The sequence below is a fragment of the Impatiens glandulifera genome, chromosome 1, assembly GCF_907164915.1.
Source record: "Impatiens glandulifera chromosome 1, dImpGla2.1, whole genome shotgun sequence".
Taxonomy (NCBI): domain Eukaryota; kingdom Viridiplantae; phylum Streptophyta; class Magnoliopsida; order Ericales; family Balsaminaceae; genus Impatiens; species Impatiens glandulifera.
In genome coordinates this window covers 160,000,700-160,023,783 of record NC_061862.1, presented here as the reverse complement: position 1 = coordinate 160,023,783, position 23,084 = coordinate 160,000,700, and the positions used below count along the sequence as shown (strand labels likewise).

Here is a 23,084-nt window from a genome sequence, read left to right as displayed (position 1 = left end):
GGGTTTCAAACAAGGCGGCTAATCAGCTATCTAGACGAAAGATAGGGATAGTACTGCTACTAATACTGCTGGTTGGTACATGTAATTGGCAGGGCAACTGCTTCTTTGGCCAATATGAACTTGCCACGTGTCATCCTTAAACATCAAAACCAGTGTCGACACGACAGCTGTTGGATAATATATGGAAGCTGATGTGTAGGATATTTCAATGAACATGGTGATCAGCTTAATTTGTACTTCTATAATAAAGCAAATTAATAACAATATCGAAACCTATATTTTATTTTCAAATTGGTCCTCAACCTTTTAAAATGTCCGTTTAAACCCCTCAAAACAAACAACTTTCAATTAAATTGTGGTTAAAACCAAATCAGCATTTTTTTAGAACGTCAGCATTCCACTTATCCTTTGAAGTGAGACTAATTCACGCATGTTAAATATATAACTCGCAAACACACTTAACCAGACGCAAAACTTGTCGTTTGACGGGCTCGAAGCCAGGACCTCAGAAAGGCTGAAAATATCTATCTCTTGTTGTCTTTAGGCTATGTGTTCAAAATATTGGTAAATATTTTTTTATACATCTTTCACAGTTTTATTTAAGAGGTTTTAAATGTGAATTCAACATGTGACCTATATTTTAAGAATATTTTTGCAGGTTTATTAGATTATAATTTGTATAAATGATCATGCATTTGATGTGGATAATTTCTCAATCTTATTCAATAATGTCTTTTTAATTTGTGTTAACTCAATTTCAATTTGTAGTTTTAACTTTTCACTATAAGGAGATCATTGTAATTATATACACAAATTAATAAATAGTTGAAACTAGTTAGCTACACTTGAATAACTTTAAAAATTCCCCATTATAAAAAAGTCCAAAATGGGTATATATTATAGATTGTTTAAGTGAGTTTGAGAATGACAACATTAATAATAATAAAAAGAAGAATTGGCAAAAAGGGACAAATGAATAATGAGTATAAACAAACTAGTACTAATTTCCCTTAAAAAACACACTAATCCTTGATGATGCATTCCTTTGTGGGTTTGGCTTGCTTTGTCATTTCAAGTAGGCCCTCAAAATCCCCTTTAAAAGATTTAGTTGTCTGATGATTTTACTCTTAAAAAATGAAATAAAAACCCATGTTTCAAAAGTAAGTGGCTATGAAGTTGGCCTTTAGCATCATCTAAACCTCAGTGAGAAAAGAGAAAGAAAGAAAGATCAGGTGCTTAGTCTCTTTTACCTTCCCAAACATGATCACTACTTAAATGTCTCTTTCTTCCCACTTTTAATAAAGTTGGAATATCATTTTCTTTACATGTTATCTTTTATGCTCCTCTCTCTCCATATAACACCTCACATGAATACATATTTAATAAATTTTATAATGTTAATTTATCTCTTAACGAGACTAAAGTCATGAGTTCAATTCTCACTTAAAACGTCTTAAGTTGAAGTAAGTGTAATTGATGTAGGGTAATGTTGATATTCATCGTTCAACAAACAATAACAAATAAAAATTAATTAATCTCCTAATCCTTAGTATGGTTAATTAAAGTGTAAAAAATAAGTTCAATTTAAATATGGTTAACTCTCTTTCCTTTAAAAAGCAAGTGTGGTTAACCAATGAAGGGAAAAGGGAAAAAGGCAAGACATGAAATGACAAACACATGTATGACTGACTAGTTATACCTCTATCTAATGACTAAGCACCTGACCCATGATATGATCAAAACTAATAAAGAATATATAATTATAAATAGAGACTATGTTCTTTGAAGTTGCAACAAACACCATGTGACATGTGGATTAAAAGTGAAGCCCACTCACTTAATTAGACCTAGTTTGATACAAAAAGTATTAGCAATTCAGCGGTCGAGCAACAACGACAACGACCACCAATTTCAAAGGGTTGGAATTTGTGAGCTCTATCGCTCTATTGGTGGTCGATAAACAAAAGAGGTCTTAATTGTGGTATAAGGTGGAATTCTGTGAAGCACATTGATATTGAATTGGGTTGTATACGATAATATATGAATGTTTTTTAGACCGATTTCTTTATTTTTATTTTTATAACAAGCAGTTATAGTTAGTCGATATTGGTCGTTGAATAATTACAACTTTTGATAGATTTGGTCCAGAGTCCCAATTTTCACACTTGGGCCTTGTTCGGATTGGTTTTTTTTTTTAAATCTAGAGAGGACAAAAATAATGATAGATGATGATTTTGAGGAGGTGATGATTATTTTTGGTAAAAAGAATTAAAAGGGTATTGATATATATGAATAAAATAAAAATTAATAAATTAAAATAGAGGGTATTTTAGTATTTTGGTTAATGAAATGAGTGATGTGATTGTTAAGAAGTGATTGATTGAATAATTGATTTTGGATGAATTTTTTAAAAAACCCAAAGAAAACAAGGCCTTGGAATATTATAATTTCCTCAAGGTTTGAGATTAAAGTAGCCTTAACTTTAATATATTGAGCATTCTTGTAATTTTGTTTTGCTCCTTGTAGTGTTTCTCAACCAACTTAAAACAAAATGATCCAAATTCAATTTTTTATTATTATTAAGGATATAAACTAGAATCAAAACAATCCTTATATTGTTTCCCCTTAATTTATGTTCAAGGACATCATGATGAATTTATGTTTTAGAGTCTAGGGATACCTTTTGAGACTATTTGAAAATGGGTCTCATATATAGGTTTTTTTATTATTTTGTTTTTTTTATGTGTGTTCTAATTATTAATTGTGAATAATCAGGCCCACCATAGCCAATTGCATAGGCTCTAGCCCAAAAATTTTCAAATTTTTAAAAATATAATATTATTAGTTATTTAATTATTTAATAAATATAATTTCTCTCAATTATATTAATATTTTTTTATATATTATGAATTTTTGATATGATAGATATTAAATTATATATTTAATTTAGGTATATATTTTAATTTTGTTAAAATTATTATGAGTATCATTTGTTTTTTAATTTTGTGTCCATGAATTATTATTTTTTTTTTGAATGAAACATAATTCTCAGAGCTTGGCCCGTGAATAATACGATATAATTAAGTGCATTTATTTTAAATATAGACACACGAAATTGTAAGCAATTTGAACAAAATTGCGGTTATTTGATCAACCTTCCTTGTTTTCTTCTTGGCTTATTGTGTATTTTTTTTTTCTTTTTTACTTCAATGTGTTTATGTTGGTTATTAAAAATCTAGTTTAAATTTCTCATTATCTAATGTACCATAATATATACAATAACATGTGTTTTCATAGCATATCAAGGAATATTCGATTCTATAAAAGCAACTTACACTAAGTCAAACAAAACCAAATAAACCATTATAACACAAAATCACAAAATGACATAAATTATCTGTATGAGGTTATTTGAATACTTTAATATTTGTTTTTCAAAATTTTCAATAAGCCCATATTAAACCAGCCTAATTCTTAAGATGTTTTATTTTTTCATATTTTGTTTGGATTGAAAAAGTAAAAAGAACAAACCATTTTTTTTATAGGTCCAAGAGTTTGGAATCAAGGAATATTTGTATTGGGCTTTCAAAGAAACTTTGGGCTGTTACTGAAAAATTGGATCCACTTCGGGTCAAACAGGTGGAGGTAGGGTTTTCTCTTTTCTTCTGTTCTTCCTTCATTTTTTTTTTCTTAAAGTTTCATTCATTTCTTTTCCAAAATTTTCAAGTAATAATAATGTAATTTTTTTATTATATTGTTTTATACCGTCTCCATTTCTATCATTTTAACTAATGGTGGATATTTTTGAAGTCCAAGGGATCAAATAATTGGGACGTATACACAATATGATGCAATGAGACTGTTTGCCCAATTTTTATTTTGGGATTTTTTTTTAAGACCGTCCTCGAATAGTAAGTTTTGTTCAGTTTCATAAAATTCCCGCGGGGCACCGATAATAAAATATTTAAAAAATAAAAAAAAATATAAAATAATATTATATAAACAGAATTTTTAATAAAATATATATTATAATATATTGAAATTTTATATTATTATAAAAAAATAAACTTAACACTCTTATAATTTATAATGAATAAATAAATAATTATGTTTTATAGTATTCGGGACATAATCGGGGTGAGATTGGGGTGGGTCGGATCGGGGGACACAAATATCATTCCCGTCCTATCCCCGTTCAGTTTCGGGGGAAAACCGTCCTAAACGGAACAATTCAGTTCGATTTTCACGAGGCGGTTTCAAATTACTATCATTAGTATCCAGTGTAGGCTTACAAAGAACTGAGATAGACTTAAAACTTATTATTAAAATGAATGATAAAATCGTAAGTTTTACTTATTATTTTACGAAATAGAAAAAATGAATTAAATTAAAAGTAAATAAAAAAAATTAAAAAATTGTGTCACATTTTGGATAAAAAAATATATATATACACAGACATATATATCATTTTTTCTTTTCGGAATGTGCTCCTATCATAAGTCATAAGAAAATGATTTATGATCTTATAGGGTTCAACCATTCATCACATATATATTTTTTATTTTGTTATGAGCTTCATTGGGTTGAAAAGCAAAAGTTTCTTTAACCCATAATAATGAATTATTTTAAGTTATTTATAAAATTTAACTAAATTTTGATCTTTTTATTGATATATTATATATGTTGTTGATGAGTATTTTGTACAGTTATTCTTTAAATGATTAATTTGGTTATATTTTTGTGTTTGATTAGATATCAATTATAACCTGTTTTATGATTTTTTATCAGAATTATCCTTTTAAGGCGATTTTTCCTTGAAACTGGACGAGGATAGGGCAGGAGCATTGGCGGATGCAAAAATGGGCTTAAGCACCCTACTTTTTTTGAAAAGTTTAGATATAATTTATACAAATTAATTATTTAAGGGTAAAGTTGAATATATAATAAAATTAAGAACTTATTTAAAAAATTCAATAAATAAGAAGCTAATTTCAAAACCTTTAACCATATAAATTATAAATTCAGAATTAAATTAGGTTTACAGACTCTCTTTTGACAACCCTGCGCCCCGATCTGAAATCTTCCGTCATCGATCTTGGAGAGGGCACACAGATTTGATCTGAGGTATGTGGTAATATTATAGGTTTATATTAATATTCATCCATTCTTCATATACATAGGTTTTTTATTAGAGATCAGATTGTAAGAGAATATTTGATTAGAGGTCCTTGTCAACTATTTAGTCTTAACTATCCTCAAAAAATAATTTGGTATATAGCATAGGAGCTTTTCAAGATGCTTGGTTTAAAAGATTTACATGGTTAGAGTATAGCATTTCAAAAGATGCTGCATTTTGTTTTTGGTGCTATCTCTTTGTAAATTCTCACACAGGATGTCGAGTTAGAGATGAGACATTTACTAATTCAGGAATAAATAATTGGAGAAAAGAAATGGAAATAGTTAATATGCATGTTGTTGTTGGTGTATCCAGTATTCATAATAATGAAATAACACAACTTGAGACTTTTCAAAATCAGAGACAAAGTCTATCACATTTGCTACTAGCACAAGGGCGCGTAATGGAGGTTGCGTATTGCACTCGATTAACAACAACTTTGGATGTTACACACTTTCTTTTGAAGCAATGTTTACCTTTCCGTGGGTATGATGAGTCATTAAAATCTTTAAATAAAGGTAACTTTTTAGAGTTTATTGAGTGGTATACTCAAAGAAATGTCGAGGTTGCCAAGACAATAATTGATAATGCCCCAAGAAATAATCAAATGAAGTCTCCAACAATTCAAAAGGATTTAACACGAGCTTGTATCAATGAAATCACAAATATCATTCTTAATGATATAGGAGACAATGTATTTTCTTTTATGGTTGATGAGTGTCGAGATAATTCAATCAAAGAGCAAATGGGAGTTGTTTTACGTGAACAAATCTAGTTTTGTTATTGAAAGATTTCTTGTTATTGTGCATGTGTCTGACACTTCTGCTATTTCTTTAAAAAAGCTATTGATGAATTATTTGTGAAACAAAAATTATTATTATTAAGATTGAAGAGCCAATGATACGACGGGGCCTCAAATATGCGATGTGAGTATAATGGATTGAATGCTCTCATATTGAAGAAAACACATCAACAATGTTTGTCCATTGTTTTTCTCATCAACTTCAGCTAGTTGTTGTGGCAGTTGCTAAAACTAATCAAATTGTGTGTGATTTTTTCTAGTATATTATTCTGATTGTGAATATTATTGGTGTTTCATGTAAGAGAAAAGATAAATTCAGACAAGTTGAACATGATAGACTCTTAAAAGGTTTAGAGAAAGGAGATATTATTAGTGGAAAATGAAAGAACCATGAAATCAATCTAACACAAGTAGGAGATACTTGTTGGGGTTCACATTATTATATCATTATTATTCGTTTGATGTCTTCGTAGATTTCTGTTTTAAAAGTGCTAGAAAATGTGTATGATGATGGTACTAATGATGATAGTAGTGGTATGGCAGGAAGTTTGATTGATAAGATTGAAAATTATGAATTTGTATTTGTGATGCATTACATGAAATGTTTTTTGAGGATCACAAATGAATTATCACTTGCTTTACAATTAAAAGATCAAAACATGGTACTAGTTGCCAGTTTGATCAAGGCGATGAAAGATAGGTTACCGAAATTTAGAGGAATGATGGGAGAAACATTTAGACGACGTAAACAAATTTTGTAGTGAGCATATGATTCCAATACCGAATATGGAAGAAAATATGAGAACTCGTGGTCGAAGCAAACGTAATGGGCAAATTATTACTAATTTCATCATCATCGTGTTGAAATTTTTTGTAAGATATTAATTTTCATCACTCGTGGTCAAATAATCTATTGAATTTTATTGTTTTCTAATATCATTTTTATTAGTTTTTATTATTATATAATAATAGGTTCTTGATACGATGATTCAAAAGATAAACAATCGTTTTTCGGAATCAACTATAGAGGTACTTACTTGCATTGCTTGTTTAGATCCAAATGACTCATTTTCTTAATTTGATATTGGTAAGAACTCTACCTAGCTAAACTTTATCCGGAGGATTTTTCGTTAATTGACCGTATAGTACTTGAGAACCAACTTCAAACTTACATTCAAAATGTACGAAATTAATTTTCTATGATTCAAGATTTGAGAAGTCTTGCTAAGAAGATCGTTGAAACTAGGAAACATAGAGTTTTTACATTGGTATACCGATTGATTGAGTTAACATCGGTTTTACTTGTAACGACTGCTTCTGTTGAAATATGCTCTTCTGCGATGAAAATTATCAAAACTAATTTACGTAATAAAATGGGTGATTAGTGGATGAACGACGATTTTTAGTATACATCGAGAATGATATTTTTGTCACATTTGAAAATGAACAAATTTTACAACATTTTCAACATATGAACACCTGGAGAACTAATTGTCTCCATTTGTTTGTACATCTAGTATAGAGTTGGGCATCGTACATAAACGTTCGTATTTGACTCGGGCAAGTCGTGTTAGACTCTCAATCGTGTCGTGTTGTGTCGTGTCTAAATCTTATGTGTGTCGTATCGTGTCTTAACCCACTCAAAATATTATGATTCACAGACTATTTCGTGTCGTGTTATTCGTGTCCACGAGTTTATTCGTGTCGTACTAACTTGTATTTAAATTCGTGTTTCGTGTTATTCCGACTAGATTTTGTTATCGTGTCAACACAATCGTGTCTTGACATTCATATTAATTAATTAATTATTTATTTATATATATTAAATTATATATTATTAGTAAAACTTATGAAATATTATTATATTATTAAATTTAAATTATTATTATATATTTTGTTTAAATGTTTTAATAATAATTAAAATTTTAAAATAATTTAAAATTTTAAAAATAATATGTAAATTAATAAAAGTAATATGTGAGAAAATTATTATGAGACTTAAATTTCTATTCATATAATTTATTTAATATTAATATTTTATTTTAATATTTTAGTATATTTAATTTTAATTATATATATTACATTTATAAAATTAAATAATTTATAAATTTAATGAAATTATAAATATATTTAAAGAGACGTGGTCATTTAATAATGTTAATGTAAAAGTGGGTAATTTGAGAAAGAAAATGGAAGAGAAAGTGTGTAGTTTGAGAATGAAAATGGGAAAGGTGGGTAAAATTTATAAATATATATTATTATATTATTAAAATTAAAATTAAAATTAAAATTAAAATTATTATCATATATTTATTATTTAATGTATTAATAATAATTAAAATTATAAATAATTAAAAAATTAATTAGTAATTAATAAAATAATATCGAAGAGAATTATTAATAGACTCACATTTTTATTCATATAATTTATTTTTTATTTATATTTTATTTTATTTTATATTATTTAAGTTAATATTTTATTTTAATATTAAATTTTAGTGTGTTTAATTTTAATTATAAATATTATATTTATGAAATTAAATAATTTATTAATTGAATAAAAATGTAATAGCTTTAGAGCATGTTAATGTGGGTAGCTTAGGTAATTTGACTAATTGTGTTTATGTCGTTTCGTGTGTATATTCGTGCTCATGTTGTGTCTATACTTGTGTCGTGTCTATACTCGTGTCGTGTCTGTGTCGACTCGTAATTTTGTTTCAATCGTATAAACTCATAATCGTGTCGTGACCGTGTCGTCTCATGCTTGTATCGTGTCAACCCAAGACCGAGTGAGATAATATCGTATCGTGTCGTTCCGTAAAAATATTGTGTCGGTTCGTATTTAGCTAACCCATTGCCCAACTCTAATCTGAACCACCCGAATGCGAAGCCTATCACATTCAGAAACTAAAATAAAAAAAATATCAACACATATTAGAAATAGAATAGTTAGTTCTATTCCATAAAAATTATCTTAACTAAATTTTAAAAAAAAGAAACTAACCAGAATATTTATGTCCTTTATAAAATATCCGTAAAAAAAACAGATCACAACATTGATCCTAAGGGTGACTAAATAAAAGTGGCATAAACGCGAAGCCTATCACATTCAGAAACTACAATAAAAAAATATCAACACATATTAGAAATAGAATAGTTAGTTCTATTCCATAAAAATTATCACTTATTTCTTAAAAAAAATGGTTAATAAAATTGTATAAGTCTAAAAGGTATATTGTACGAATAAATAAATTGAAATAAGCGACAATCACTTACCAAGATAAGAAGCGGTACTGCAAATAAACAAATCGAGGATGATAGGAAGATCCATTCTACAATATGTTGGCACTATAAGACGCCGTGGACTAGAAAATTTGTAAAATGACCATGACGGTATAACTATTCAGCATCGTAACCAGTAGTCTTACTGTTCTAATCTACATTAATAATATATATTTAACAACAATATTTTAGTAAAATAAAAAAGTGTCGAAAGTTAATATTACGTAATTTTTTGTTAAAATAAAATAAATTAAATGTACCTTTCGAGGTGCGTAAAAGATGTAGAGTCCAATATAAATTGACTCTATAAAACAACCAAACACGTTTATAGAAATTCAACACAATCGTAAAAGACTAAGAAATGAAAAGACTGAAAAGACTAAGAAATGTGGGTTTGTAGAAATTCAAAAAAAAATCATATTTATGTTAGTAAGAATGAGTTAAACAAATATTTAAGTAAACACAAATTAACTTACATGAGTGTAGAGTTGGGCATCGTACATAAACGTTCGTATTTGACTCGGGCAAGTCGTGTTAGACTCTTAATCGTGTCGTGTTGTGTCGTGTCTAAATCTTATGTGTGTTGTGTCGTGTCTAAATCTTATGTGTGTCGTATCGTGTCTTGATCCACTCAAAATATTATTATTCACGGATTCTTTCGTGTCGTGTTATTCGTGTCCACGAGTTTATTCGTGTCCACGAGTTTATTCGTGTCGTACTAACTCGTGTTTAAATTCGTGTTTCGTGTTATTCCGACTAGATTTTGTTATTGTGTCAACACAATCGTGTCTTGACACTCATGTTAATTAATTATTTATTTATATATATTAAGTTATATATTGTTAGTAAAACTTATAAAATATTATTATATTATCAAAGTTAAATTATTATCATATATTTTGTTTGAATGTTTTAATAATAATTAAAATTTTAAAATAATTTAAAATTTTAAAAATAATATGTAAATTAATAAAAGTAATATGTAAGATAATTATTATGAGACTCAAATTTCTATTCATATAATTTATTTAATATTTATATATTTTTTTAATATTTTAGTATATTTAATTTTAATTATATATATTACATTTATAAAATTAAATAATTTATAAACTTAATGAAAATGTAAATATATTTAGAGAGACGTGGTCATTTGATAATGTTAATGTAAAAACGGGTAGTTTAAGAAAAAAAATGGGAGAGAAAGTGGGAAAAGTGGGTAAAATATATAAATATATATTATTATATTATTAAAATTAAAATTATTATAATATATTTATTATTTAATGTATTAATAATAATTAAAATTATAAATAATTAAAAAAATTAATAAGTAATTAATAAAATAATATCGAAGAGAATTATTCACATTTTTATTTATATAATTCATTTTTTATTTATATTTTATTTTAATTTATATTATTTAAGTTAATATTTTATTTTAATATTATATTTTAATGTGTTTAATTTTAATTATAAATATTACATTTATGAAATTAAATAATTTATTAATTGAATAAAAATGTAATAGGTTTAGAGAATGTTAACGTGGGTAGCTTAGGTCACTTGACTAATTGTGTTTATGTCGTTTCGTGTGTATACTCGTGCTCGTGTCGTGTCCGTGTCGACTCGTAACTGTGTTTCGATCGTATAAACTCATAATCATGTCGTGACCGTGTTGTCTCGTGCTTGTATAGTGTCAACTCAAGACCCGAGTGAGATAATATTGTATCGTATCGTTCTGTACAAATATCGTGTTGGATCGTGTCGGTTCGTATTTAGCTAACCCATTGTCTAACTCTAATCTAGTAGTAGTTGAATTGTAAAAGGATAAATATTTTATTAGTATCGGCGTGATTTTATATCTTTATTATTATTATTAATTATACTTTTATTTTTTATATAAGTATTGTATAATAAAATAAAATTATACTTGATAAATTTTGGAACACCCGTTAAAATCTGGCTCTGAATTTGTCATTGGGCGGGGATGATATTTATGTTCCCGCACTTACTTCATTCCGATTTCACCGTGATTATGCCATAAACGCTAATAAATATAATTAAATATATAATATTATTAGTATATTTATTTATTATTCATATTTTATAATAATTTTAAATTTATTTATTTATAATAATATGAATTTTCAATATATTCGTTTATATAATATTATGATAATATTTTTTAGATAAATATGGTATAATAGTGTCTCGTAAGGATCCCAAAACCGTATTGTGCAGGGATGATTGTAAAAAAAAAAAATCAATAAATAAAATTAGGAAGGGATGGTAAACAAATCCTTTGTCACAATAATATATTTTATTGGGGTCTTATTTTTAAGTTATAATATATAATTCAACCCATTCTTATACTTAAAAAAAAAAAAAACTTAATTAACTAATATATTTTATTGGGGTCTTATTTTTAAGTTATAATATATAATCTCTTTTTATTATATTTTTCTTATTTGTTAAATTGAACAATAAAATAAGTTTGTATAAAAGAAGGGAATAAAAGTTTAAAAGAAATTGAAGGGCATACATAATCTCTCTCTCTTCTCTAATCTCTATCTTTCAAATCTAGGGTTTGACTAATCCCTTTAAATGGAGAATGGAGACGATTGGTTAGCATTTGACAAGCTTCAACATATCCTCTTCGGCTTCTTCATCGCCGTCTTCGTATCCCTTTTAGTCAGACGAACTCGTTATCCGCTTCTCCGACGTCGTAGCATCTGGATCGGTTGCATCTCATCCTTCTTCGCCGGCGCCGCGAAAGAGATAGCCGACGAATTCGGTTTCTTCAATTCAGCCGGTGCTTCAATCAAAGACGCTGTTGCGGATCTCGTCGGTATTCTTCTCGCCGCCGTTATACTTTCTTGCTTTAAACCGATTTCTTCGAAAATGAAATCTGATGTATCAGGAAAAGTTGAGATTGTCTGAAATTTTGATTTAGTATTAGGCAGTGAAATTACAGTCTTTTACGATTGGTTGTATTTTTAGGTCATTTGAGCCCCAAATGTGTAATAAGCAAAATCGGTGACATTCATCAGTAATTATGTTTTCTAGGTTTAATTTGTGACTTTTTTTATTAACTATTTTAATAAAAAGATTACTGTAAATAAAATTTAACTCAAATGAGAATGGATTTTATAGAGTTTGCTGGTTGAATTATACTATGCGAATTTATAGTGGGTTTTAGTGATGAGAAAATTAATATTAGATCTTTATTTCGGATTAAAATAATATAAAAAAAAATAATAATAAAGTTAAATCATAATTTCTATTATAATTCTATAAATTTTAAAATGGTGAACTAAATGTTTGAATAGAAAACTCTCAAACAGGGAGAGTCAGTGGTAAAACAAAAAAATCATATTTAAGAGATTAAAATATCACGATATTTAAGAGATTAAAATATTAAATTTGAAACATAAAAATTATGCAAGGTTGAAGAGATTAAACTAATATCTGTTGAAGATTATGCAATACAAGGTAAAACTAAAATCATATTTAAGAGATTAAAATATCACGATGTTTAAGAGATTAAAATATCAAATTTGAAACATAAAAATTATGCAAGGTTGAAGAGATTAAACTAATATCTGTTGAAGATTATGCAATGCAAGTTTGAAACATAAAAATTATTTCAAATTTGTCATTTAAAATAAATGATTGAGTAAAAAAAAATATATAAAATCTACAAAGAAAACTTAACGGATTAGTGAATCTAATCTACTTTAGTTTATTTCAAATCGATTTTAACATGTTTATAATACGTCTGTCATTTCCGTCTGGTAATATTTTTTACTCGTTTGAAATTTTTAGTGAATTTCTACGGAAATCCGTTATAGTATATTCTCTTAAATAAAATATTTTATAAAATTATATAAACGAATATTTTAATATTATATATAATAATATTATTAAAATTTTATATTATTATAAAGAAATTAACTTAAAACTCCTACAAAATATTAAAAATAAATAAATATATGTGATATTGTATATTTTGTTGTGTACAATAGTGTTTGGGACAGAATCATATTGAGATCGGTAGGAACAGATCTATTTAGCCCACCCGAAATAATAATAATAAATTTTAAGATAGAAATGTGACATAGCCCCCTAATTTATTTATTTTTTTTAATTTAACTCAATATTTGCTTATCCAATTATTAAAAAAAAAAAAATCATTCAATATATATTTTTTCTTAAACCCATCCCCAAATATTTTTCAAGTTTATCCTAACTTAAATTACTGGAGTCGTCCATACAGTCAACTACTGATCAAACATCGAAAAAATAACCCAAACGGGACAATTCATATTAGAAATCATCACGGATTGCCATCCCTGGCTACTTGTTTATAAATTATGTTAAAAGATCAACCCAAACATAAAGTAGGATAAAAACCTGATTATTAAATATCTTATATTCAATTTTTGATCTAACCTTATAGAAAATTAAATTAATTATGAAATAAAAGGATCTGATAAGTAATTTTGTTATTGAACATCTTAATTAATAAATATATTGTGACAATATATTATTGTTAATGAATTTATAATACATGGAAGACAATAATATAAAATATTCATCAAATGTTAAGTAAGCAGCAGCAACATTAATTATTATGAAGTTTGATATACATAAATCCGATCGACGGCTGCTATTTACATTTTCATGACCTTCTAAAGCTGTGACCGGCGGTTGGATTAGCATGATGATCATCGTCGTCATTATAATTTTCCGGCAGTTTAACGGCGGAATAAACACCGGCTCCGGCGAGAGCTCCGAGAAAAGGAGCAGAACAGTAAATCCAAAAACCCTTAAAATTATTAGCAGCTATAGCAGGTCCCAATGTTCTTACCGGATTCATAGATGCTCCTGTTGTTCCTCTATAATTTAATAATCAATTCATTATAATTTTTAAAAATATTAATTATAATTTAAATTAATTAATTAATTAATTAATTACCCAGCAATTAGTATGTTAAGCATGACGGTGGCTCCCACCGCGATTCCCGCCAGCTCTCCGACCTGTGTCAAACCCATTATTATTATTATTATTTGCAAATTTTTAATATTTAAATAATATTATGAGTTTCCCTAGGCTGGATCTCCATTATAAAAATATTAACACATGGATAAAGTTTGATTAGTATTAAATTTAGGCCTTGTTTGATATGGGTTATTTGAAGATAATAAGTGATAATGAAAATTCATATTATTTAAGGAATCATAATTAGACAATTTTTTTTCAACTCTACCTTAAAATTGATATATGAAATTTGGACTAGGAGTTAAGATTTAGTAATTTTATTTCAAATTTAGAGATGAAGTCAGTTGGATTGATTAAAAAATGATCTAATTTTAATAATACATATGCACTGAATGTATTTTACATAGTACATGTGCATGAATGATTCACTTTTATAATTCGATACACATATACTGTCTTTTAAATTTAATTGTAATATATATATATATATATATATATTTTAAATAAAAAATATTTTTTTATGATATAATTATTTAATTGATTAATAGATTTCATATTAGATATTTTGTTATTTGAATTAGTTGAGATTATTTTAAATCACACTATTTAATTAAAAATTTCATAATAACTCAAATAATTAATTAAAATATATTTTATTTTAAAATACCTTTTTCTATTATATTTTAATATTTTTTATTTAAATAATATACTTAAAAAATAACTAAGTCATTTTTTTAATTAAACTATAATTAAAAATCATTCTACATATTTTTTCATATATCACCACCCAATTCATTAAATAAAATATTTTTAATTTTTTTTACCAAATTATAAAATTGAGATTTATTATTGGAGGACAAAAAATTTAGAACATTTTTTTTCAAACTTTGTAGTTCCTTGTTGTTAAAATTATACAAAATAAGGTTTGTCTACATGATATTTATAAAAAAAGTATTAATATCACTAATTAACTACAAATATCAATGAATTTAAAATTTTCAATATCAAATTTCAATGAATCGATAATCAAAATCTTTACTTCACTGAAATTCAATAATTAAATTAGTGATATTAATCTATTTTTTTTTATAAAAAAAAAATATATATATATATAATAAATTAACCCAAATTGTAATGTTTGAAAAATAAATATCCAAAATTCCAATTGCCCAATTTTGAAGATTCAACCATTTTAATGAATGAGAGATTTATTTAAATAAAACTTACCCAATATAAACTCCAACTAATTATCCCAAAAAAATAATTTTTTTTGTTAAATGAAATTTGAATCTTATATATTAAATAAAGAATTAAAAAGAGTATCATGATTAGGTAGAAAGAAAAGAAAAGGACTCACAGATCTAGTGTCGGTGGCAACAGCAGTGACAACAAACATAAGATTGAAGCTAATGATGAACTCCAAACCAAAAGCTTGAACATTCGTCGTCCCTTCCGCCGGAACAGTCACACCTCCGGCCATAACCGGATCAAAAATACCCTTCAAAGCAAACGCAGCACATATCGATGCCAACACTTGTGCTAATACATACATAGGTACATGTTTCCATGGAAAATGTTTCAAAGCTGCAAATGAAATTGTAACAGCTGGGTTTAAATGTGCTCCTGAGATATGTCCTGTCGACAAAATCACCACCATAACTGCTAACCCAGTTGAAGCCGCCAATCCAATCAATGTCTCCGATCCTTCACTTTTCTGGTTCACTATTGCCGTCGCCGTACCGGAGAATATCAGTATTAATGTTCCTATAAACTCTGCTCCCACCTAGTAGAATTACAAATGTAACTATGTTTCTTGTTCTTTTATAAAAAAATAAAATTTAAAAATGTTACCTTTCTTGAGAGAGAGATGGGTGGTGATGGGATAGAACATGAGAGAGATGGGAGAGATCCTTCTTCAACATCATTTGACCAATTGGGTTTGAAGCATTTGGAGTTTTTTAAAAGGGAAGCAATTGAATTAGGTTTCTTGCCATTGTTCATGTCTGGTCGGAATCCATGGTGGTTTTTGCCAAAGAGTGGAGCTCCGGGAGTTCCCGGGGTCATTGGAGTTGAAGGGGCTGACGGAATTTGATCATCTTCCATGATTGTAGCAAAAAAATTAAGACAATTTGTTAATGATTAAATAGACAATACATTTGGGGTTTATATATAGTAAGATGATGGGGACAGTTGACTTGGAGAATCACGAGAAATGAAAATAAAATAATGTTTTTGTTTTGTTTTGTTTTTGTTGATGACAACTTGTAAGAAGTGTATAGGATTGGCAGAGTGTAAAGAAAATAAAATAATATTTTTATGTTTGAATGAAATTATAATTGTGGAAGAAAAAACTTTTGTTGTCAAATAAGGTCAATTAAAAGGAGTGATGGGTTCTCTTCCAAGCTCCTCCACTTTCTATTGTCTATCCATAAAGAGAACATGATCAATCAATATTTTGACATTCAATAACCCTAATGCATTGCACCACCAACTAAGAATGAACTAGAGATCATATCCAGCATAAATATTTCCTTTGAAATATTTGTCAAAGTGGAGCAACACCCATGAATTCATGTGATGATCATTGATCTATATTATTTATTTTAAAAGATTATATATATAATAATCATGATCGTATTCATTGGATCATGGGTGGTCTAGACTCAAATCGTCCGAGACAGAAAATTGGAGTGCTTACAAAATTAACATGAAAATTATGGATAAAACAAGTGAATAAATATATGTCTTACCTATTTTCTATGAATTAGAGAAATAAATTAAAAAAATTAAAAAATTATGAGGTAATGTTATATTTCTCTTAAGAATTTTTTTTTTTCAGGGTGGGCTGTCCCTAACATAAATCCGTCCCTACACATCATAGTGTATGCATTGGTTTACTATATCGATTGTATCAATAAATTAATTTCCTGATATTTGTATCATGCATTCCTTGATTTTTATTCATATACATACTAGTGTTCTATGCCAAATTGTAATAACTTTAATTACTAAATGAAGGAATTTTTTAAAGCAATGATTGTTACTTGATGACTAGAAAGAAAGTTGAAAACTATGCATATTTGGAACAATGTTACTATTATTATTACTCACATGAGGTCCAAAATGAAGTGGAGGTAGTAGGTTAGTACTTTGAATAATAATAGCTACCCTTTGATTCTCAGTTCAATCCACAATTTTTTATTCTCATAGATTGGAGTACAAAACTTGAAAAGTTGAGCTCGTGATTGTCGGGTGAAAATAGGTGAGAATATGTAAGAGCACACATCAGTTAAATCAGTTAACTCGGTACACATACTTAAGAGATTAAATGTCTCATATTCGATTCTTACCAAAAAGAAACTCTTATTCTCTGGATGGGTCATGGACTATGATCTAATTATTGTAGTCAAAACTCAAAAGCAGTCTAGAGGAATCCAAAACCAGGTTAATGTGGGACTAATTTAAAGAAAGAACCCTAATTAATTAAAGATTAATTGATTGGTTAGTGTTAACTAACCACATAATCTGCATGTTCATGAAGTACTAACATTCAAGGTGGAACATATTCTCTTGTTACATGGATGGCTCTCCTCTTCTCTTCTGTTCTTTCATTTCCTTTATTAAACAATAAAGAGATTCTTTACCAGAAACGAAGTATTCTATTAGCAAGTAGCAATTAACAAAAACAAGGATTTTGAATGATGATATTATAAAAGATTTAGAAGAGACAATGTTGCCAAAAGTATGCAATCTTAACTGTAAACTGTAAAAAAAAAAATATACTCAACAATATCTCATATAAACTAATCTTTCTTTTCACTCAATTCTCGACCCCTAAACCATACAAAACACCCGCATACATATCAAGCGAACCGCTAAAGAAGTTCTCTTTCAACTTCCTAAAGGTAGTAGCCGTGAGCAAACTATCCGAACCAGCTTGGTGACAAATTCCAACTCGTTCTACCTCCAATAGCTCAGCCAGCTTGTTCAATCCACCATGAAGACTATTACAGAACTTCATCAAGTGCTTAATATCATACAGAACTGGAAAATACATGTTTATCAATTCAAAGAAACCAGCTTGAGTTTCGGGTAGATTTTGACAAGTCAAAACCTTAAGCAAATATCCAAAATCGTATCCACTATGGAATGTTACCCAATACACATTATCATTCAATACAACCCCAGATGACATCAAGAGCTCCGCGAATCTGTTAGAGTTTATTCCGTTCTCGTTGTTCTTGGTGAAGTCGATTCCGCTGTGTTTCAACAGCTCAATTGAATCGTTGGCGTAGACATCTTCATGTACATTGAATTCGCGGAAATTGAACTGCCATACACAGCTCTTACCCGTGCCACAGGTGGGTAAATTACCTTGCTCGTCAGAGAATGTTAAACCTAATTGAATCAATTTTAACAAATCTACATTGTCTTTCAATGTCTGGTAATGATAATCGTTACTGTTTTTGAAATTACCAACTGGACGAAGTACAATACCAGGGAACTCTGTATCCATTGCTATGATTGGATAATCATCAACTAGTTCACGAATCAGAGCAAATTCTTCCTCTAGGTTATAATCCCAAACCTCGCGAATATGGATCAAATCGCTTTTCTGTAACAGAGACATTTTCCCTTTTCACAATTAGGTCAAATAATTCTGACCCTTTTCACAAAATCGAATATTGCATATGAATTTCCAAAGAACATCTGCAAACATAGGCAATAAAAGGAACGATTAACACAGAACTGACGATGGAGAATGAATCGAGAAAGCTTACCAGGTAGATATGTGAGGAATTGAAGAGCTGCAGATGAGAGAATCGGCCAAAAAGGGTTACGAACCGACGATGGAGAGATAGATGAGCCGATTCGGAGAGGCGCACGAAGCGGGTGATGGCAAGGTTCGATGGGTAGCCACAGGAGACGGATTAGGTCAAAGTTTAGATATTTATCATTCATATGAGGCCAGAAATATAGACAAAAAGATTTTATTGATTTTTGTGAGTGGCAATGGATTTTTATCCAAATTTATTTATTTTTTATATTTAAATAATTTAAATAAAAATTATTAATATATAGGATAATGAGCATTTGTGTGATTTTACTTTGTAATATTTAAGGAGATTTATTTATATTTTTAGTGTTTAATATAATATAATATATGAAAATGTAAAATCTCTAAATACTTTTGAGTAAGGACATGTTTCTATGTTTTACTTTTTATTAAATAGATTAGTACATTTTGTTATTCTTTGAAATTTATATTTATTAAAAGTCTTAAACGAAAAATATATATATAAATTAGTTCTAACTTCTAATTGACAGGATAATCGAGATTTTGAATCTCTTCTTTCAAAAATCACAATTTGAAAATTTTTATTATTAGAATTATACAAAATGATGATTTCAAATTTCGTTAACTTAATATGTAATTGACCTTATGGGTGACAATTTGTGTCAATTTCAGGTTGGCGAGTTCAGGTTCACATATTAACGAGTTGAACGATATTAACCTGAATCTAATTTGTTTTGTAATTTAGGTCAAAATCTCTAATTTCGAATATAACTTGTTGGACTTAATTTACCTAACTCAAATCAAAACTGATATAATTAATTCACATATTTGTTTTAAAATAAAATGACATCAACAAAAAAAAAAAATTAAGTTAAATCACAAATCTGTTTTATAATAAGTTTTACAAAAGAAAATGAGTAAGTTGATAAGAAAGAATAACATAATACTCAACAAAAACAACTTACAAACGAGTTATCGGGTCTACTTTGGGTCATTTTATGTTGACTCGATTTTAACATATTTATTAATCAGGTTAAACAAATCGACCTGGTTTTGACCCGAACAAAAAATACATGACCCTAATTTGATTTTTCGTATTCGACTCGGGTCGTGTTTTCATGTCGGGTCAAAATTTATCGGCCCTAAATTGACATCTATAAATAAAATATTCATTAACTCTCAACTTTTAATTGCATTTCATTTAGTTAAAAATATTGTTTTTTTATATATGCTTTAGATCTTTGTAGTTTGTACTATAGTATGGTTGGCCCCCAAACTCCTGCCTCATATCTCACATAAATATCTTAACTTTTTGGACCTAAATTTGGCATGGGTCTTATAAATATTATTTATTTAATTTTTTTAAAAATCAAATAATTCTGAAATAACTATATTTAAACAATATATATAAAATAGTGTATAACCAAAATAAAGGGCAGAACAAGAACAAAAAAATTTAAGTGATTTTTATTGAAAAATTATCCCCCAACTGTTTAGGTCAGAAAAACATAGATAAGTTCATTAATTAATTAAAATATCTTATATTTCAAAATAAAAATTTATTTGATTAACATTAACAAAAAAAAAAATATCCCAATCCTTCAAAATCATCACTCATCAATTTCTTTTAAATAATCAAAATAAACTTTCAACCAACACCTAAACAAACTGAAAGCAATGGACATCTCTGCTAATAGCTATTGAAAATCAGTGGACAGAACCAAGTAAGATGGAAAAATCAACCAAAGGAGAAACATTATATATATCATTAGTAAAAGGCAAAAGTATTATAGTTTTAATAAGATACAAATTAAAGACAAAATCAAGGAACATATATATTATTAGTTTGCATGTTTTCTTGTAAGAATAATACTATTGAATAATGAATGCATTATAGAAGAACTTAGTGTTGTTAAAACAAACTCTCACAATCTATAGTGTAGTTATTGACAAACTCAAAAGATGCATAAGTGAGTCAGTCATAGTCCAACAACTTACAGTAGCTAATCACAAACAATTTGTGCCAAAATAATCTAGGAATTGCATATAGATGATTCTCATTTGGTTTCCGCAACCGGTAGATATACACCTTCGGCCGCCAACCAAACATTATCGGCTTTCTTTTCTTTAACACCGCAAACCTGCACCACAATCAACATTATTAGTTATTGTTCAGAAATTTTCTAGTTATTTGTTTTTGAACAAAACTTACCTCTTGTTGACCCCCAGCAATTCTAGTGTATTTCTTGTCATGACTATGTAGGTAACCACCTGTATCAACATGATGAAGTCTCACCCTTTGACCTTGTCTCCATGTCTTACCATTTCCCTCTATTTCAACTCTGTATAATCAATATGCAACAGAAGAAGATTGTATTATTATTATTACTACTCATTCCCAACCAAATCAATTATGATCATGGTGATGTTCTCACTTCCAATAGTCACCAGTGTCTGATTCATTCTCCCCTCCATAGCAGCTAACCTATACGTAACATACTTCCAATCCATCATCAACATTCATCAATAGGAAAACAAAAACAGTATTTTCTTGCTTGCTAAAACTAACCTCTAGATTGCCAGATATGGGTGAAGCATGTAGATGGCTATGAAGCCATTTTCTAGTTTTCATATGTTGCAATCTAATTGAACTTCCACTCTTAATAGAATCTCCTTGTTTTGCACTTTTATCAGCTGCATTCCTTACAATCTAGTATACACCACATCATAATAAGCATAAAAGCTACGTTTTTTTTTCAAATTAATCAACATACATACCCAGTAGCTGTTAGAATCTTCAACAGTGGAGAACCCAGTAACAGACTGCTGCCCACTACCAGAACCATAAGGAACATCATGTGAATGCAGACGGAATTTAGTCTTTTCGTGCATAAGTTTGATTACAGATCCATAAGTAATCTGTGTGAATCAATCGAGAGAGTTTAAACAACATTATAATGAGATCTGGGTTGTAGAAATAGTAATAATAATGATACCTGAACGCCTTCAGAAGCGGCGGAGACAGGGGTGGAGGTGTAATCGGAGTCAAGAGTGAGGAAAAGGACAAGGGCGATGGCGAAGAAAGATAATGCCATGAGAAAAAGAAGTGTTATGAACCAGGTACGTTGCCAGAAAGGTAAGTTAAGATCTGAATCTGATGATGATGATGAACTTTTTAGGGTTTCCCTGTAGATAATTCGGGATGGTGAAGTAAGGGTTGTAGGAGAAGATGGTTTTCTTCGAGAAAGACCTTGTTTTGATTGTTGCCCGGATGAAGCCACGACTGATGAGTTTCTCAGGTTGGAACCTGAGGACTTTTCTCTCTGCGTACGATTGATTAGGTTAAAGCAAGATGAAGAAGACGAAGTTTTGTTAAGTTTATAATGACACGTCAAATGTGTAGGAGATGACGAATAAGAATGTTCCACGTGGACAACTTGCTATATGGCGAGAGACTAGTGGAGCTTAGGTATAATTTCTTCTTCTTAATGAGAAAAGGAAAATAAGACAATATATATATTTAGTTTATGAATTATTTTAAATTAAATTAATGCAAGTAATATTATAAAGTAATTAATTAACCACAATAGTTACTTAATGTAGAAATATATTATACTTAGCATGTCATAGTAAAGAAGATTTTTGTTTCTTTTCAACAAACATTATATTTTACTAGAAAAAGTCCGTGGAAGTTAACGCATATATTAATTAAAAAATATGTAAAAAAAATGAAAATTAAAAAAAATTACATTTTTTGTTTTTTTTTCGTCTTAATAAATTACCGTGTCGTGTTCGTCGAACGACCACTAAATGCTTGTAGTTGTCCACGCTAATTAAATTTACCATTCAAATGAATTCCTTTGTGTTATTTTTTAGATTCTAATATCAATAGATATTATAATAGTTAGTCTAAGTTGTAAACATAAAAAAAATATAAGATAAAATAATAAGTGGAATGAATATCGATAATTGGACAAATATTACTATATTTTTTTAAGGTTGTAAGGATCGTAATTAGACA

General features: G+C 28.2%; 4 protein-coding genes across 4 annotated transcripts; 1 reads left to right on the top strand and 3 right to left on the bottom strand.

Annotated features, from left to right (window-relative positions):
• Positions 1 to 11,813: 11,813 nt before the first annotated feature.
• Positions 11,814 to 12,292, top strand: LOC124918678. The gene has a single exon (XM_047458712.1). The coding sequence runs from the start codon at positions 11,868 to 11,870 to the stop codon at positions 12,201 to 12,203; it is 336 nt and encodes a 111-aa protein (XP_047314668.1). The 5' UTR covers positions 11,814 to 11,867; the 3' UTR covers positions 12,204 to 12,292.
• A 1,548-nt stretch (positions 12,293 to 13,840) lies between these two features.
• LOC124918677 (aquaporin NIP6-1) lies at positions 13,841 to 16,380 on the bottom strand. Its single transcript, XM_047458711.1, has 4 exons — positions 16,117 to 16,380; positions 15,623 to 16,048; positions 14,242 to 14,303; positions 13,841 to 14,161 (listed from the first exon to the last, which is right to left on the bottom strand). The coding sequence occupies exons 1-4, from the start codon at positions 16,366 to 16,368 to the stop codon at positions 13,945 to 13,947; spliced, it is 957 nt and encodes a 318-aa protein (XP_047314667.1). The 5' UTR covers positions 16,369 to 16,380; the 3' UTR covers positions 13,841 to 13,944.
• A 1,575-nt stretch (positions 16,381 to 17,955) lies between these two features.
• Positions 17,956 to 19,233, bottom strand: LOC124918676 (probable CCR4-associated factor 1 homolog 7). Its single transcript, XM_047458710.1, has 2 exons — positions 19,047 to 19,233; positions 17,956 to 18,975 (listed from the first exon to the last, which is right to left on the bottom strand). Exon 2 carries the CDS (start codon positions 18,893 to 18,895, stop codon positions 18,086 to 18,088), a length of 810 nt encoding a protein of 269 aa, XP_047314666.1. The 5' UTR covers positions 18,896 to 18,975; positions 19,047 to 19,233; the 3' UTR covers positions 17,956 to 18,085.
• Positions 19,234 to 20,808: 1,575 nt separating this feature from the next.
• On the bottom strand, positions 20,809 to 22,415 carry LOC124918674 (stromal cell-derived factor 2-like protein). The gene is made up of 6 exons (XM_047458709.1): positions 22,060 to 22,415; positions 21,842 to 21,982; positions 21,633 to 21,773; positions 21,499 to 21,548; positions 21,276 to 21,405; positions 20,809 to 21,204 (listed from the first exon to the last, which is right to left on the bottom strand). Exons 1-6 carry the CDS (start codon positions 22,156 to 22,158, stop codon positions 21,121 to 21,123), a joined length of 645 nt encoding a protein of 214 aa, XP_047314665.1. The 5' UTR covers positions 22,159 to 22,415; the 3' UTR covers positions 20,809 to 21,120.
• Between the last annotated feature and the right edge of the window lie 669 nt (positions 22,416 to 23,084).